The 14,742-nt window shown below is 62.4% G+C and overlaps 1 protein-coding gene across 2 annotated transcripts in view; it reads left to right on the top strand.

The window, feature by feature from the left end:
• Positions 1 to 8,259: 8,259 nt before the first annotated feature.
• Positions 8,260 to 14,742, top strand: part of ADCY1 (adenylate cyclase 1) — a 32,047-nt gene continuing 25,564 nt past the window's right edge. Inside the window, exons 1-2 of one of the 2 annotated variants that reach the window (XM_081146490.1) lie at positions 8,260 to 8,749; positions 13,071 to 13,220. In XM_081146490.1, coding sequence (XP_081002616.1) covers positions 13,107 to 13,220 — 114 coding nt within the window. In that variant the 5' untranslated portion in view covers positions 8,260 to 8,749; positions 13,071 to 13,106. The remainder of the gene's footprint in view (positions 8,750 to 13,070; positions 13,221 to 14,742) is intronic. The other variant, XM_081146489.1, reaches the window with a different exon arrangement.

The raw sequence follows: 14,742 nt of genomic DNA, 5'->3' as shown, positions 1-14,742 counted from the left end.
GTTTTCTGAGTTGGGAGGTGCTTTTTTAAAAAAAATAAAATTTTATTGATTTCAGAGAGAGGAAGGGAGAGGGAGAGAGAGAAACATCAGTGATGAGAGAGTCATGGATCGGCTGCCTCCTGCTCGCCTCCCGCTGGGGGTCGAGCCCGAAACCCTCCAACCCGGGACCTCTTGGTTCATGGGTTGACCCTCGACCACTGGGCCGCCCTGGTGCTTTTGTTTTCAGTTGTGTTTCCCCGGCAGCAAGCAGTGGTGTCGTGGGCTGATGTTCAGTCTGTGCTCTGGTTCCCGCTCCCTCTGCCCGGGTGCCGGGCTGAGTCCTGCAGGGGACCTCGGCCTGTGAGAGGGACCAGCGGAGCCAGTGTCCCCGGCTCCCGCCCTGGGCCGGCTGGACAGCTGGACAGCGTCTCCTGAGCATTTTCCCACTGCCGTTAGGGGAAAATGTGTGCCCAGCTGTGCTGAAAAGGGAAATTTGAGGAATGGGGATATTTTGAGGTTCTTTTCTAGCAAAGCTTAAGGAATTGCTGATCGTATAAGGAAACTTTGCTCTCTGAAGATTTTTAATGCTAATTTTGCACATTAGAAACCTTGGTCAGGCAGAATTTAAAGCAAAGTCCAAATTTCTGGGGCTCACAAATGTCCAGGCTCATGAAGCACAGGCAAGACCAGTGGGATCGGATTCCAGAACCCAGGTGGCCGCTGGTCATGACCCAGAGCTCAACCTCTTGCCTGTCCTCCAGCATCGAAAATGTGAGGGCGGCCCTGGCCGGTGTGGCTCAGAGGCTAGAGCATTGTGGGCCTGACACGGATGGGTCCCGGGTTCGATTCTGGGTCAAGGGCACGTACCTGGGTTGCAGGCTCGATCCCTGGCCCTGGTCGGGGGTGTGCAGGAGGCAACCAATCGATGTCTCTCACGTCGACGTTCCTCTCGCCGCCTCTCCCCCTCCCTCTCTTCCACTCTCTCTCAAAATCAATGCAAAAAATATCTTTGGGTGAGAATTGACAAAAAAATAAAAATGCGAGGGCAGGGGCGTGCCTGCAGGGAGCGTGCTGCCCTCTGAGAGGGGACCTGAGACCTCCGGGCCCCGATCCCTGAAGTCACATAAAGGACCCGGGGAGAACAAAGGGGGGAAACCATTGCAGCCCCCAAACTGGAGCAGAGAACCCTGCACGGCTGAGCCGCTGCTGGTGGGAGACGCGGCCGCCCCACCGCCCCACCGCCCGCCGGAAGGTGCCCTGGAGTCTCTCAAAACAGGATTTTCAAACAAAGGACAGCAGGGGGCACAGCTTACAAGAGACAAAAGGCAGCATCTCCGTGAGCAGGAAACGAACGGCAGGACCTGCTCAGTGTTTTGAAGGGAGGCAGGTGACATTTGGGGGGGGCGAGGATTGAGGGCCATCGCGTCTCAGCAGCAGGTCGGCCTCACCTCCCGGCTGCAGAGAAAGCAGCCTCCTCTGTCCACCGAGTCTTTGGGGGGCGGGGGGGGCGGGAGCCAGGAGCGGACCACAGGTGGTGAGGGATCGGACCGAGGCCAGCAGCCAGCGCCGCCTGCCACCTGGGATGTCACGACGACACTCGATTGCCTTGGACGGTGCTCGAGCCTCAGGACTATATTTGGATCTGAACGGCTTATTGGCAAAATATTTCGGCAGATGCTGAGGCAGGCTCAGTGGGGGAGGGGCGCTGGGTTCCCAGAGACCCGGGTTTGATGCGATTTAATTTTTGCAAAATGCAACGTCTCTTAAAAGGTTCAGAGTCACAATGTCAGCTGCTTATAGCTGTTAGAACAGCATTTTTTCTTTTCAAAATAATTCCCCCCTGGTGACCGGAGAAGAAAGTGGGGTCTCTGAGGGATGAAGGGGGAAGTGCCACTAACTCAGTCTGTGTCGCTATTAAATTCACCTGTCACACCCCAGCCCCCGAGTTAAATCGTTTCCCTGCTCCTTTCAAAGCAAATTCGGGGTCACAGAGCCAGGGAGGGAGGCCGATGCTCTCGTTTCTAAGGAGGAGAAAACGGGGCATCGCGAGCCACGGATTTTCAGGGCACGTTTGCAAACACGTCTCCAGGAGATGGCAGCAAATGCGGGGCGACGGCCGCCTCTGTCACCTCCCTCTCCTGGGGCCGGCCTGGGTGTTCCCTGTGTCTCCTTGTCACAGACGACGTAGCCCACACTCTTTTTTTTTTTTTTAATTCTCAGTTGAGGATATTTTTTCTGTTGCTTTTCAGAGAGAGTGGAAGGGGGGGAGAGAGACATCGACTGGTTGCCGCCCTCAGGCGCCCCGACCTGGGCAGAGACTGAGGCAGGTGCCCTTGGTCAGAGTCGAACCCGGGACCCTTCAGTCCGCAGGCCGGCGCTCTAACCACTGAGCCACACCGGCCAGGGCCTCTCACGGGGCTTTAAACTCAGCTGGTCAATGTGTTTCAGAAAACGCTTCTGGGGTTTTGATGGCTTTGCTGTAGTTTTATAGGTCGATTTGGAGAGAGGACATCGGCCGAGGTGTCTTCTCAGCCCTGAACACAGGTACCTGTCCGTTCGTTTGGTTCCACAAAGTTTCATAATCTCAGCCCTACATCACTCTCCCTTTTCTGTTAGCGTTAGTCCCGGGAACCCTGTAATTTTTGCTGCTATTATCAATGGGGTCCTTTGGAAAATTCTGTCTCTATTTGTTTCAAGGTATAAATATGTGGTTAGTTTTTAATATTGGTCTTATATCCGGTCATATAGTTAAATGGATATCACTCCTAATAACTTAGGTATAGGTCTTATTGAATTTTCTGTGTAGAATATCATACAAGGTTCAAATAGTAACGGTTTGGCTCCTTATAATTTTCTTTTTTTTTTTTTTTTAAATTAGAGTTGCGAGTTTTGCCATGTAACTTTTATTTATTTATTTTTATTTTTTTAAAATCTATCTTTATTTCAGAGAGAGGAAGGGAGAGGGAGAGAGAGAGAGAAACATCAATGGTGAGTCATTGATTGGCTGCAGCCCGCAACCCGGGCATGTGCCCTGACCGGGAATCGAACCCTGATCTCCTGGATCCTAGGTCGACGCTCAACCGCTGAGCCACGTCCAGCTGGGCTATAATTTTCTAATGTTTAAGCTTTTTGTTTTTTAGATTTATATACTATTTAATAAACTTTGCTCATAGGTGCTGGTGTGCTCAGGTGTGCTCAGGTGTGCGGGCCAGTGTTGTGGGGGCTGTGCTTCTGCAAAGACCTGATTTCCAAATACGGTCTCGTGCTGAGGCTCCAGGAGGACACGAGCCCAGGGAACCTCACTCAGCCCACGTTGAAGGTAGACAGGAGGGCAGTGGGCTGGGGAGCGTGGAGGGGCGATGGTGGGGCTGCTTCCAGGAGCAGGGAGCCCAGCTGGCCCCTACAGGGTGGATCCCATGACCGCGTTTATCTTGCCAGCCTCCCAGCCTCCCTCAGTGACCTGGCCCCCGTGTCTCCGTGACTCCCCTGTGCCTTTGGGTGGAGAGGGGACCCCGGCTCCGGGCTGGCTGTCCCAGGCGTGAGCACAGGGTCCTGGCTCAGCGGGAAGGCTCTCAGCAGACTGCAGGTGGATGCAGGGGGGGGACCGTGAGAGGCCCAGCAGTCAGGCAGTGCTGGCCGGTAGGTGGACAGAGCTGACCTGGGGACGACCCGAGGCACAGGGCACCTTCCCTGCACTGTCACTCCCGCTGTGTCAGGAAGACTTGGTTAGGGCCTCAGGAGCCATCAAGACGCTTTTGCTCCTTTGACCTCAGCTGGAAGGTTTCTGGCCAACGCAGAGGGGAGGCTGGACGGGGGACAGAGGGGACAGCAGGGGTGTCACTAGTAGGAGCGGGGTGACCAGCACATAGGGGCAGGGTGGGGTGGGTGCTGCCCGAGCTCTCTCAGGCGCCCCACACCCCACAGGCTATTCCTCCCAGGGATTCCCCTGGGCTGTGGGCTGGGAAAACACGCTGGGGGCGGGGGACGCTTGGAGGCAGGGGGAGGAGGGCTGCTTTCACGGTAAGGAATGGGTGGGACCCCCTCTGTGTTAGGGCTCCTGGGCTGGGGGGCGGGGGGCCCCAGGGGTCTGGGCAGAAGGCCACCCCCGTGGGCTGAGCACAGGTGCAATGGAGGGAGCTATTTTGGGCGGATCCCCTGCATTTGGGGACAGGTGGGACGTGGGGAGCGGGAGGGAGGCGGGCAGGGAGGCTGACGGGCCCCGCGGGTGAGGCCCTGCCCGCCGACCCAGGCTCTGGGTGGGCGGGATGCTGCCCAGCTCAGGCTTCGGCAGGCCGGCCACCCCTGGGCGCCGTGGCGGGAGAACAGTCACCCAGAGCGGAGGCTCCTGTGGGGGGGCCCGCTGAGCCAGACCACAGCTGCCCCTGCCGGCCGCGCCGGCCTGCAGCCTGTCGCAGGTGTGTCTCCAGCGAGCCCCTCCCTGGGCAGGTGCAGAACGTGTGGTCAGCGCCCTGGACTTGGGTTTTCCTTCTAACTCCACAGGCCTTTCCGTCCCTGGCGCCTATATTTAACCAGTTTAATGAGATTTCTTTTCCAGTAATTCCTGAAACTGGTTATCTCTAATTGGGTCAGATTCTCTACCCACAAGCCAGCGATTCTATTTTTAGCACAAATCCTCCGGCTGAAGCTCCCTGCCTCTCGGGCGGCTGTCACAGCCGACTTTCCCCGGCAGAACTATTCTCAGCTCACCTGGTCCGGCAGGGTGAGCCCCCACCTCTGGCCCCGCCCCCCAGGAGGGTTTGCACAAATCCACTTAATGCCGGTGAGCTTAGGTCCCCTGTGTCACTATAAATAACTGAGGCCTTGGCCAGCTTTGGGGCGCTGTCTTTGTCCCCATTGTGGACTGTCCCCTGGGAGAGCAGGTACTAAGTGCGTCCCTAGGGTCTTGCTCAGCAGGTCATCACGGGGACCGGAGGCCAGGAAAGCCCAACCCCTTGTCCTTAAAGCCAGGAGGGGAAGGACAGGCCCAGGGGGACGCAGGGAGAGAACAAAGCGCCGACTTCCTGCCCCGTCCCCTGATCCTCAGCATCCCTGCCCAGCAGGCCTGTCCCCTGGGCCTCTTCTGGAAGGTTCTGCCCCCTTCCCACCCTCCCAGGAACAAGAGGGTGGTCAGCTCACACCCACCCCTTTAGCCTCGAGTCTGGGTGGAGTCATTCCTAACCTCAGTTTCCTACCGACAGACCTCGGCCCAGTTTTGGTCACCCTCTCTGGTTCCTTTCAGGCCCAGCTCCTCAGTCCTGCCGATTCCAAAAGTGACCACTCAGGGTCCTTCCTGAGACAGTTGTGTGGACGTGGCTCTAGACTGAGCGAGGGGTGCTTGGGGTGCTCGGGGAGCATGATAGTCACAGCTCCGCCCCAACGTGCTCTCGGGTGGTGCTCAGCCAGGCCTGGGGCCTGGACATCTGCCTGTCCCTCCCCACGCCTCACCCTTGCCCTTCCCACATCCCGGCCATGGCTGAGGCCACGGCTGAGGTCACACCCAGGTGAAGACACGTGGCCACTGTACCACTCGCAAGGCCGCCGTCACCCGGGGATAACCAGAGACAAGCGAAGACCTGTCCAGGGACACTATTCAGTGGCTGATCTCCCCAAGGAAGAGCTGTGCCCTCCACAGCGTGGCACAGACGGGAACCAGCAGTTCCCAAGGAGAGCGAGGTCTCCACACGCAGGGCAGGGCAGAGCCACTTCTGAACCGGGCACCTGGTCCAACGTCCACCGCTGGGCACGGAGTTCCCTCCTCTCGGAAATACCCAAGCACACCTGCCCAGAATCTAATTTCTTCTGAATTTAGTAGAAAGAAATAGCAATTTAGAGAAAACAAGAAGGGGAGGGAATTACTTTGGCTCCCAGAGGGACGGATGTGTAGTTATATCAGGGAGGGGGCTCTTCCTGACCCCGTGGGCGTGGGGTCTCTGCCCGACAGTGTCCACCATGGCCTCCTTCCCGGGATCACCTGCACCCTTCTGCCCACAGGCGGTGTCCACGCCTCCTGAGGCCACTTGTTGTCCCACCAGATGACACAGAAACCTCCCAGGGACCCTGGCTTGGTGTTGGAGGAGGTGGCCCCACCCAGCTGTGCCTTTGCCCCTAGTCTGGGTGGCAAGGTGGCTCTGGGCCTTATGTAGCTGCAGAGCCAGTGTGGCCTGAGCACTCCTTCCAGCTGCAGGCCTTTTGGGGGAGCCACTGCCCCAGTGGTGGACACGTGCTTATCCCATCAGTCTTCCCCTCTGCCCCTGGAGGGACCGCAAAGGTGAGTCCGATCCGTCGCCTCTGCTGTGGGGCTCAGAGACGCCCTGGTCATCTGTCCAGTGACCATCCATCCACTCATCCAGCTGTGACCGTGGCTTTGGCTCGAGGACCCCCTCGCCCTGGGTCCCAGTCATCTGGGCTGGGGCCCCCGCTCTGGTTCCAGGAGTGGGGCACCTTCCCCCAGGCGGCCTCCCCAGGCCTCCCAGCCCTGGGCCTGAGGCTACGGCCACTTGTGGCTGCGTCTGGTCCTGAATCAGCCGTCCAGGCTCTCGGTCAGGGGAGGGGACACGGCCCTTCGCTGTTGGTCAGTAGTCACCGTTTGTTACCAGGAAGTCATCGGGGACAGAGCAGGCGTCAGGTGCCCAGGCTGCTGGGGCCGCCAGGGCTCAAACCACAGACACTTCTCTCAGGGCCCTGGAGGCCGGACGGGGGACCCAGGCGTGGGCAGAGGCGCCGAGAAGGACCTGCTTGTGGCAGCGTCACTCAGGTCCTCACAGCCTCCTTCTCGGGTGCGGCCTGTCTCCTAGGAGGACAGTCACGGGGGACTGGGGCCCACCCTGCTCCAGTGCAGCCGCATCTTACCTGCACCTGCCACGACCTTGTTTCCCAGCAAGGTCACATTCTGAGGTCCCGGGGGCGAGGACCTCAGCACATGAACTTGGGGGGACACAACTGCACCGGTGATGCTCGGGGTGTGTGCATGTCACTGCCTCTCGGGTGACGTCCCCTTCATCCCAGGCTGCGGACTGCCCTTTGGGGCCGTCTGCGTCCAACGCAGCAAACGGAGAGATGAAGGGGTCAGAGGACAAGCCCACCCCCGGACGGCCTGCCCTCGGGGTTAACCACGGGGCCGGCTGGCGCCCGGAGGCTGAGTTCCCACCGGCTCTGGCTCGTCCTTTCTGTGGCTCTGCTTCCTGACCATGAAAGGAGGGGTCGCCTCCGGTCCAGGGCGCCCTGAGCAGCAGGTGGGGCCGCGAGGGTGACCTCACTGCGCCCCGGGGCCCTGAGCTGCGTGAGGACAGCGGTGAGGCCTGAGACACCAGCCCCCACACAGCCCCACAGGTGTGACCCAGCCTGTGCCTTTCACCCGGTCGCTTCACCCTCCGGCCTTTGGTCCCAGGTCCTCGGATCAGGTTTTGGGAATTTCTGTTTCCCTTTGATGAAATCACGAGGACATAACGCACAGCCCACCGGTAACCAGAGGGTCCAGAGAACGGCGCCTAACACCTGAAACCCTGCGGACGGTGCTGCCTGCGGGTTCCAGCTCCCCTGGGGCAGACGGCACCAGCCTCGCCCCGCACGCCTGCTTCCTGACCGCCTCTGCTCGCGGGCACCCAGGGGGCACCGCCCGCGCCCGCGCCCCGCGCGCGCTCCGGGTTTGGAGGAGCCGGGGGTCCGCGCGGGGAGGGGCGCGGGGTCCCGGGCGCTGCTCCGGCCTCTCGCAGGACCCGGCCTCGGGCGCGGGTGGCGCCTCGAGCCCCTCTGGCCCCGAGGGGCCTGGCGCCCGGGGGGAAGCACACACTTGGCGGGATTAACCCCCGGGGCAGCGCGGGAGACGGTACCGGGGCCGCCCCGCGCGCGGGCGGGACACCGAGGCGGGCGGGGCGGGGGCGCGGGGTCGGGAGGCGCCGCGCGCCCCGCGGGCGGCTCGGGGCTCGGCTGTCGCAGCGCGGTCGCCGGGGCGCCGGGGCGGGGGCGCGGGCGGCGCCAGTGCGCAGGCGCGCCGGGGAGGGGACGCGCTCGGGGCGCGCGCGCGGGGCAGCCGGCGCCCCAAGTCGGCCCGCCCGCCCGGCGCCTCGCCGCCCGCCCGCCCCGGCGCCCCGGCCGGCGAGGGGCGCGCCCGCTGCATGGCGCTGGGATGGCGGGGGCGCCGCGCGGCCGAGGCGGAGGCGGAGGCGGAGGCGGAGGCGGAGGCGGAGGCGGCGGCGCGGGCGAGCCCGGGGGCGCGGAGCGGGCGGCGGAGCCGGGCGGCCGGCGCGGGCCGCGGTCGTGCGCCCAGGAGTTCGCGTGCCCCGAGCTGGAGGCGCTGTTCCGCGGCTACACGCTGCGGCTGGAGCAGGCGGCCGCGCTGAAGGCGCTGTCGGTGCTCAGCCTGCTGGCGGGCGCGCTGGCGCTGGCCGAGCTGCTGGGCGCGCCGGGGCCCGGGTCCGGCCTGGCGCGCGGCTCGCTCCCCGTGCACTTCGTGCTGTTCCTGGCGCTGCTCGTGGTCACCAACGTCCGCGCGCTGCGGGTGCGGCAGCTGCAGCAGGTCGGGCGGCTGGCGCTGCTCCTCAGCTTCACCTTCGCGCTGCTCTGCTGCCCCTTCGCGCCCGGCGGCGCCGGCTTCCCCGCGGCGGCCGCGGACCAGGGCGTCTGGCAGCTCCTGCTGGTCACCTTCGTGTCCTACGCCCTGCTGCCGGTGCGCAGCCCGCTGGCCGTCGGCTTCGGGGTCGCGGTGGCCGCCTCGCACCTGCTGGTCACGGCCACCTTGGTCCCCGCCAAGCGCCCACGTCTCTGGAGGACGGTAGGTGCCCGGCGCGGAACGCACCTGCCCGGGCGGGGCCGAGGCGCGGCTGCCTCCTGGGCGGGCGGGGAAACTGAGGCCTCGACTGTGGGGAGCGTTCAAGGTCACTCAGCAAGCCGGGGGCGAGTGGGCTGGCCCCCCGGGGCTGGGCGCTCTTCGGGGGCACAGTCCAGGGCGCGCCTCCGGGCGTGGAGTGTGGAGACCGGAGACCGCGTGGCGAAGGCAAGGGTTGCGCCAAGGTCAGGCAGCTGGTGACGGTCGGCGGGGCTCTGGATGCGCCCATCCCGCGGGAGGACGGGGAGTGGGCTGGGAGCTGCCCGGGGCAGGGTTCCTCCCGCGGCGCGCAGCCTGGGGCTCCTCTCCTGTGTGCACCTGGGCGCCGGAGGCTGACAGCGTCCCCTCCCAGCCCGAGCCCCCGCCCAGCGTGCAGGGGGAAGGACTTTTGCCCCTTCTGGTCGCCCTGGTGCCCGGGGTGGACCCCTCTCTGGTCCAGGAGGACTGGGTTTGCCAAGGTCGCCCAGAGCTCTGGTCCCACCGCCCCTGGTCCTCCAGGGCTCCGACCTCAATCATGAGACCGAACTTTGTCTGTCTGGGCCCGGCCGGGAGATGGTGGCGAGGACCAGGACCCGCAAGCCCTTCCCGGGGGCTCCTCCTTTGCCAAGAGGAGCTTCCGGAGCTTCTCTGGCTTTTCCGCGGGTGCAGCCCATCCCCCCTCTGCCTTGGGCTGCATTTTGGCCAGAGGGTGGTGGGAGCCAGAGGGGTCAGGGAGAGAAGGGAGCAGAGGGAGGAGATGGGGGAAGGGGCGAGGGGGAAGCTGGATGGACCAGACAACTGGCGGGGGATGGGAGTCAGGCAGCTGGGAGGGGGAGGAGAGAGCGAGGCACCCCCAGACTTCATGCCTGGACTCATGTGGTCGGAGGAACCACAGGACCCACTGGAGGGACAATTCTGGACCTCACCTCGGGGCCGGAAAGGGGGCGGGGCTGGGAGGGCAGGAGGAGGGAGTACCTGGCGGGATTGGGGGCCAGGAGAGGAAGAGAAATAGGGGTGAAGGCAGAGAGAAGGGAAGGGGGAAGGTCTGCTAGCCCCAGGGAGGGGGACGGGAGGGAAGGGGGAAGATGGGGGCAGGCAGGGTTAGGGTTCGGCTCAGAGGCCCTGTTCCCCAACAGGCCTCCTGCTTGCCTCCTGTGGGCTGCACCCGGCCTCGCTTGATCTTCTGGGGGGGGTTACTCCTAGAGCCCTCCCCCCACAACCCTCCCATCTATTGTGCGTTTGGCCCCCACAGCCAGCTCTCCCCAGCCCCCCGCCAGGTCAGCCTCCCCAGGAGATGAGAAGGGAGCCCAGAGCCCAGGCAGCAGCCGCGGGCGAGGAGGGGCTGCAGGGAGTGCTGGTGGGTCAAGGGTATAGCTGCTTCTGTGACGGGCAAGCTGTCAGCTGCCCCTTTTCCCGTAAAGAATGTTCTGTACAGACTCCGGTCATGTCTTTTGAAGAATTAAAAGGTTAAAGGAGAGAGGAAGCAGTGTGTCAGGGAGCCTTGGGCACAGAGCCCTGCCCTGCCCCCAGGAGGAGGGAGCCCTGGGCTCTAGGGGGACGGACCCCACACTGGGAGCGGGTGCCTGGGGACTACCTGCCTGGGGGTCGCTGCTCCTGGCTGTGCCCTTCCCTCACTGAGCCTCGGTTTCCCCGCCTGTATGAAGGGCATCACAGCTGCTGCTTTAGAATGCGTTCAGGTTCGCAGTGGATGCGGGCGCTGGCGACAGTGACGGGTCGGTGGGGGTGGGTGCTGAGCGGCACCGTGAGGGGACTGGATGGCTGTCCTGAGGTGAGAGGTGAAGACAGCACCTGCTTTTACAAAGCAGGTCCCCTGCTTCTCCTGCCCCAGTGCGACCTGCCATACGCACTGCACTCACCTGCCGACAGCGCCCCTCCTGGGGCTGGGGGCCCCCCAGCCTGTTTTGCTGCCAGTGACCCAGCACCTCGTCTTCGCCACACCTGCTGGCAGGTGACCTCGTCTGGGCTCGCTTCCCTTGGCTCGGTCACTGTCATCCCTGTTGAGGCCCCTGATGGCGGAGGTGTGTGAGTGAAGGAGGCGGGAAAACAGGTTGGGAGGTCAGCCAGGTGCCCGGTGGCCACCAGGTGGGGCCTCCTCGTGGCCGGAGTAGAGGGAAGGTGTAAAGAAGGTGGGCGTGGAGGTGTGACAAGGTAGGGCTCCGGGTGACCTGTCCCCTACTCTACTAGCGATTTGCCCCTTGGCCAAACTGTCCTGCCTCCCCTGGCCCTTGTGCCCCCACCCGGCCTGTCTCTCAGCCCCTCTGTCCCACCCTTACCTCAGTGGGGACACCTGCCTTCCCCCATCCCTGCTCCCCGGCCAGCTGAGGTCTTGCTCTCTGGAAAAGCCACGTCTGCCTGGCCCATGGGCAGACCTTTGGCCTCCTGAACCCCTGCGCTGGGCTGACCTGGGCCCCTTTTCCTCCACCAACTGTGCCCATCCTGAAGGAGATGACAGCTGAGGGCTCCATCGCAGGGGCCCTTGGAGACTGGGGTGCTGTTGGCGACGGCACCTTGGGAGGGGTCGCTGCTGTCTCCTGGGAGGATGGATGTCCCATGTGTCATATGTTCTGCATGTTTAAGACATTAAATTGAGGCTGGGAGCCAAAATGATTATGCGTCTCCTGGGAAGATGTGCTTTGTGCAGTGCACGTGCCCCTACTGTGCCCGTGGGCATGTTAAACATGCTCAGTGCAGTTTAAATATTGACTCTACAAAAATGCACTTTATTGTTTCGTATTTACTGGTCTTCCAACTGCTTCCAGTGCCTTTGTAAACAGACTGGCACGAGCATATGCCCAAATACAACAGATGGTCTGTTAGAGGACAGAAAACCTCCCTGGTCGCTGGGACCCAGCCCAAGCCCCCGGGCACAGCCACCCAACCTGGCAGGAAGCACCAGACACGGGCCGCACAGAAACAAACTTGCCCCTGGTTCCAAACCTACACCTGGTTCACGTCCAACTAGGAGACAGTCCCCAGGTTTAGAGGGACTAGAGATGTCCAAGGTCACAGGGAGGATGACCAGGGTCAGGCAGAGATGACCAGGGCCACATGGGGTTGTTCAGGGTCAAAGTGGGCACTGTTTTTAGAGGACTTGCAGCCATTCCTGTATGCCCGTCGCAGGGGAGAGCCGGCCCTCTCTCTGGCTGGCAGAGGGTGTTGTGCAGTGGTCTCCAGGGGGAGTGTTTCCCCTCGTGTCTGTCTGAGATGTGCAGGTGTGTGCACCTACCCTGGCAGGTGTACGTGAGACCGAGTTGGCCCTTCCAGCTTGCTGATGACTGTTAACCCCCCAAGTAACAGGCCTTTGAAAGTCAGAGGCAACAAGCATCCATTTGTGATCAATAAGAACAGCGATTCTGGAAACACTGATTCAGGCAGGAGCCCAAATAATGTTCTGATTAGGAGTCAAAGGTGATGGGTATTTAGGAGAAGTGGAAGGGAAACAGCTCCATCCACCGCAGGAGGCGTTGCTGTTGGTGCAGAGAATGCAACAGTGACTGATTCTAAACAATGTTTCTAATTTTCAGCCCGGGAGTCATCAGATCTGTTTCTTGTGATCCTTGCAAACAGTTCTTTAGGAAACAATGTTGCTTTAGGCCCGGTGCAGAGGTTACTTTGCCCCGTTTGAACATCCATGTTGAGGAATGAGACGAGCCAGGCAGTTCCTCTGGGATGGCAGCTCCGGATGCGTTCATATTGTTGGCACGAGTTCACTCTTGTTTTTTGGAGATGCCAGTTGGGTGCTGGGGTTTATAGACTCATGTCCCTCGGCCTGTCTCCCGTCACCTCCTGTGAACAGCCCTAACATCTCTAGATGGAAGTCACTGCCAGCTGCAGCCGTGTCTGTAAACCCCCTCGGGGGCATGTGTTTGAGGCTGTGACAGTCACCTGAAGGCTGCAGCCCTCCACGCCCGCTGTCTCCTCCCGCTGCTCCCCACCCCGCCCCCGGTCCCTGCCCAGGTGGACCCCGTCTCTCCTCTCCTTGTCTGCAGCTCATCCCGCGGCTGCCCTGCCCTCAATGCCTGGTCTCTGGCAGGAGCCCCACGACCACGGCCTGCGGCTCGCGGGCGGGCACTGTGCTTGTCTTGTCCTGCGTGATTGTGAGCCGCGGGCCGTCCTGTCTGGGGCATATTTCTGGTTAACCCAGGAGCAATGGCCCTGGCACCTGCCATTTCCACAGCGACCGGGACAGACGTGTGGAGCAGAGGCCGGGCTGTGGCTCTTTCCCGGGACCCGGGGCCCCTCCCACCGGCTGTCCTCTCCCTTTCAGCTCTGCGCCAACGCCCTGCTCTTCCTGAGCGTGAACATGTACGGCGTGTTCGTGAGGGTCCTGGCCGAGCGCTCCCAGCGGAGGGCCTTCCTGCAGGCGCGGACCTGCATCGAGGACCGGCTGCGGCTCGAGGACGAAAATGAGAAGCAGGTGGGTGGCTGGCCGAGGGCCGTCCCTCCGGCTTTGCTTCTCCCTGGGTGACAGTGTTTCATGTTTCCAAACCTGTGGCTCGTTTTCCTCGGTGGTCTGCCCTGTGGCTTCACAGCGGCACCGTTCGGGAAGGAGATGGGGTGCATGGGCCGGTCGTTTCCCCCGATGTCACAGCCCATCCTGAGCGAGGGCCATTGGCGTCGGGACCTGCCGGACTCCCCCACTGACGGAGGGGCAGCCTGCGGGTCAGCCACGGGGACAGCTGCTTCCCTGGGCAGCCTTGTCCCTTGTCGCCGGCACTCAGGTCCCCCCCTTGCCTCGCGGGCCCAGGGAGCCCTGTCTCTCTGGGATGGTGGAGGGGGGCACTCAGGCTTGGATGGGGCTGGGCTGCCTCTCGGGCTCTTAGGCACCGGCAGGCACGGCTGAGGCTCCCCGGGGGCCACCTGGAAGGTCCAGGGTAGCCTGGAGGTGGCCGAGGCAGCTCTGTACAGCCCTGCACCGTCAGTGTGAAAACCGCAGTCCCTGAGTTACAGGTGAGGGGTGCTCTGACCGTGTGGGGGTCGTCAGGATCTGTCTTCATGTTTCAGCTCATTCACAGAGCAGTTCGATCAGTAGCCCCTGTTGGAGTCTTTTCCAGCCTGACCCAGTGAGGGCACCCCAGTCCTGGGTGATGGGAGGGGTCCTGGGGACACACCCAGTTCTGGGAGAGGTGCTGGGTAGGGGTGCCCCCGTAGCAGGAGGTGCTGGGCTGGGGCTGTGGGGCTGGGAATGGGGTCCTTGCTCAGTGGAGCTGGGGGAGCAGGAGCGGGAGCAGGAGCTGGGGTGCCTGGGGGGGGGTGCGTGTGGTGAAGTGGAGGCCGTTGACTTGTTGTGGCCCCCGTGGAAGGAGCAGGAGAAGTTGAGAGTGAGTCGGGGCCTCGCACCGTGGGAGGGGTCAGCACAGGGTGAGGTCAGCGTGGAGGTGAGGACTCGCAGGCCGAATTTGCAGGCAGGCAGGTGGACTGGCAGATGCACTAGGAGAGGCCGATGGCCGGTGTGTTGTGTCTACCCGGAGGCGTGGAGGTCAGAGGCTTTGGTGCACGAAGCAGGGGTTTTGCAGGACAGGTCTGTGCTTGTGCCACCAGGGTCTGTGGGAGGGGAAATGAGGGACCCGCTCTGACATGCAGACACCCAGCGTCGAACCCTGCGTCTGTCCCAGCTGCAGGGACAGGATTCAGCGTCCTTGCCAGGGTCATCCTGAGTGTCTGGGCCGGTCCTGGCTGAGTCTGTGGCGACCCTGGGAGGAAGGTGACATTTGCTGCGATGCCAGGAGCACCGCCCCCTCCCCTTTATGGTTTGGATCTAAGAGCCCTGCCGAGGGAGGTCATTTTAAAAGAAAGTTCGAACGCTTTGATGCAAAATCTGAGTTTTGAGTGGCCTGCTGCCCTGCTCCCTTTGGGCGCAGCCAGGCATGGCCTCCCTGAGTCTCAGACAGCAAGGCCTCCCCACAGGTGGGAACGTTGGAATAGCTGTGTCCTCGGGG

The sequence above is a fragment of the Miniopterus schreibersii genome (assembly GCF_964146895.1).
Source record: "Miniopterus schreibersii genome assembly, chromosome: 9".
Lineage (NCBI taxonomy): Eukaryota > Metazoa > Chordata > Mammalia > Chiroptera > Miniopteridae > Miniopterus > Miniopterus schreibersii.
Note: the sequence above shows the minus strand (reverse complement) of the source record. Positions and strands in the feature narration are given on the sequence as shown.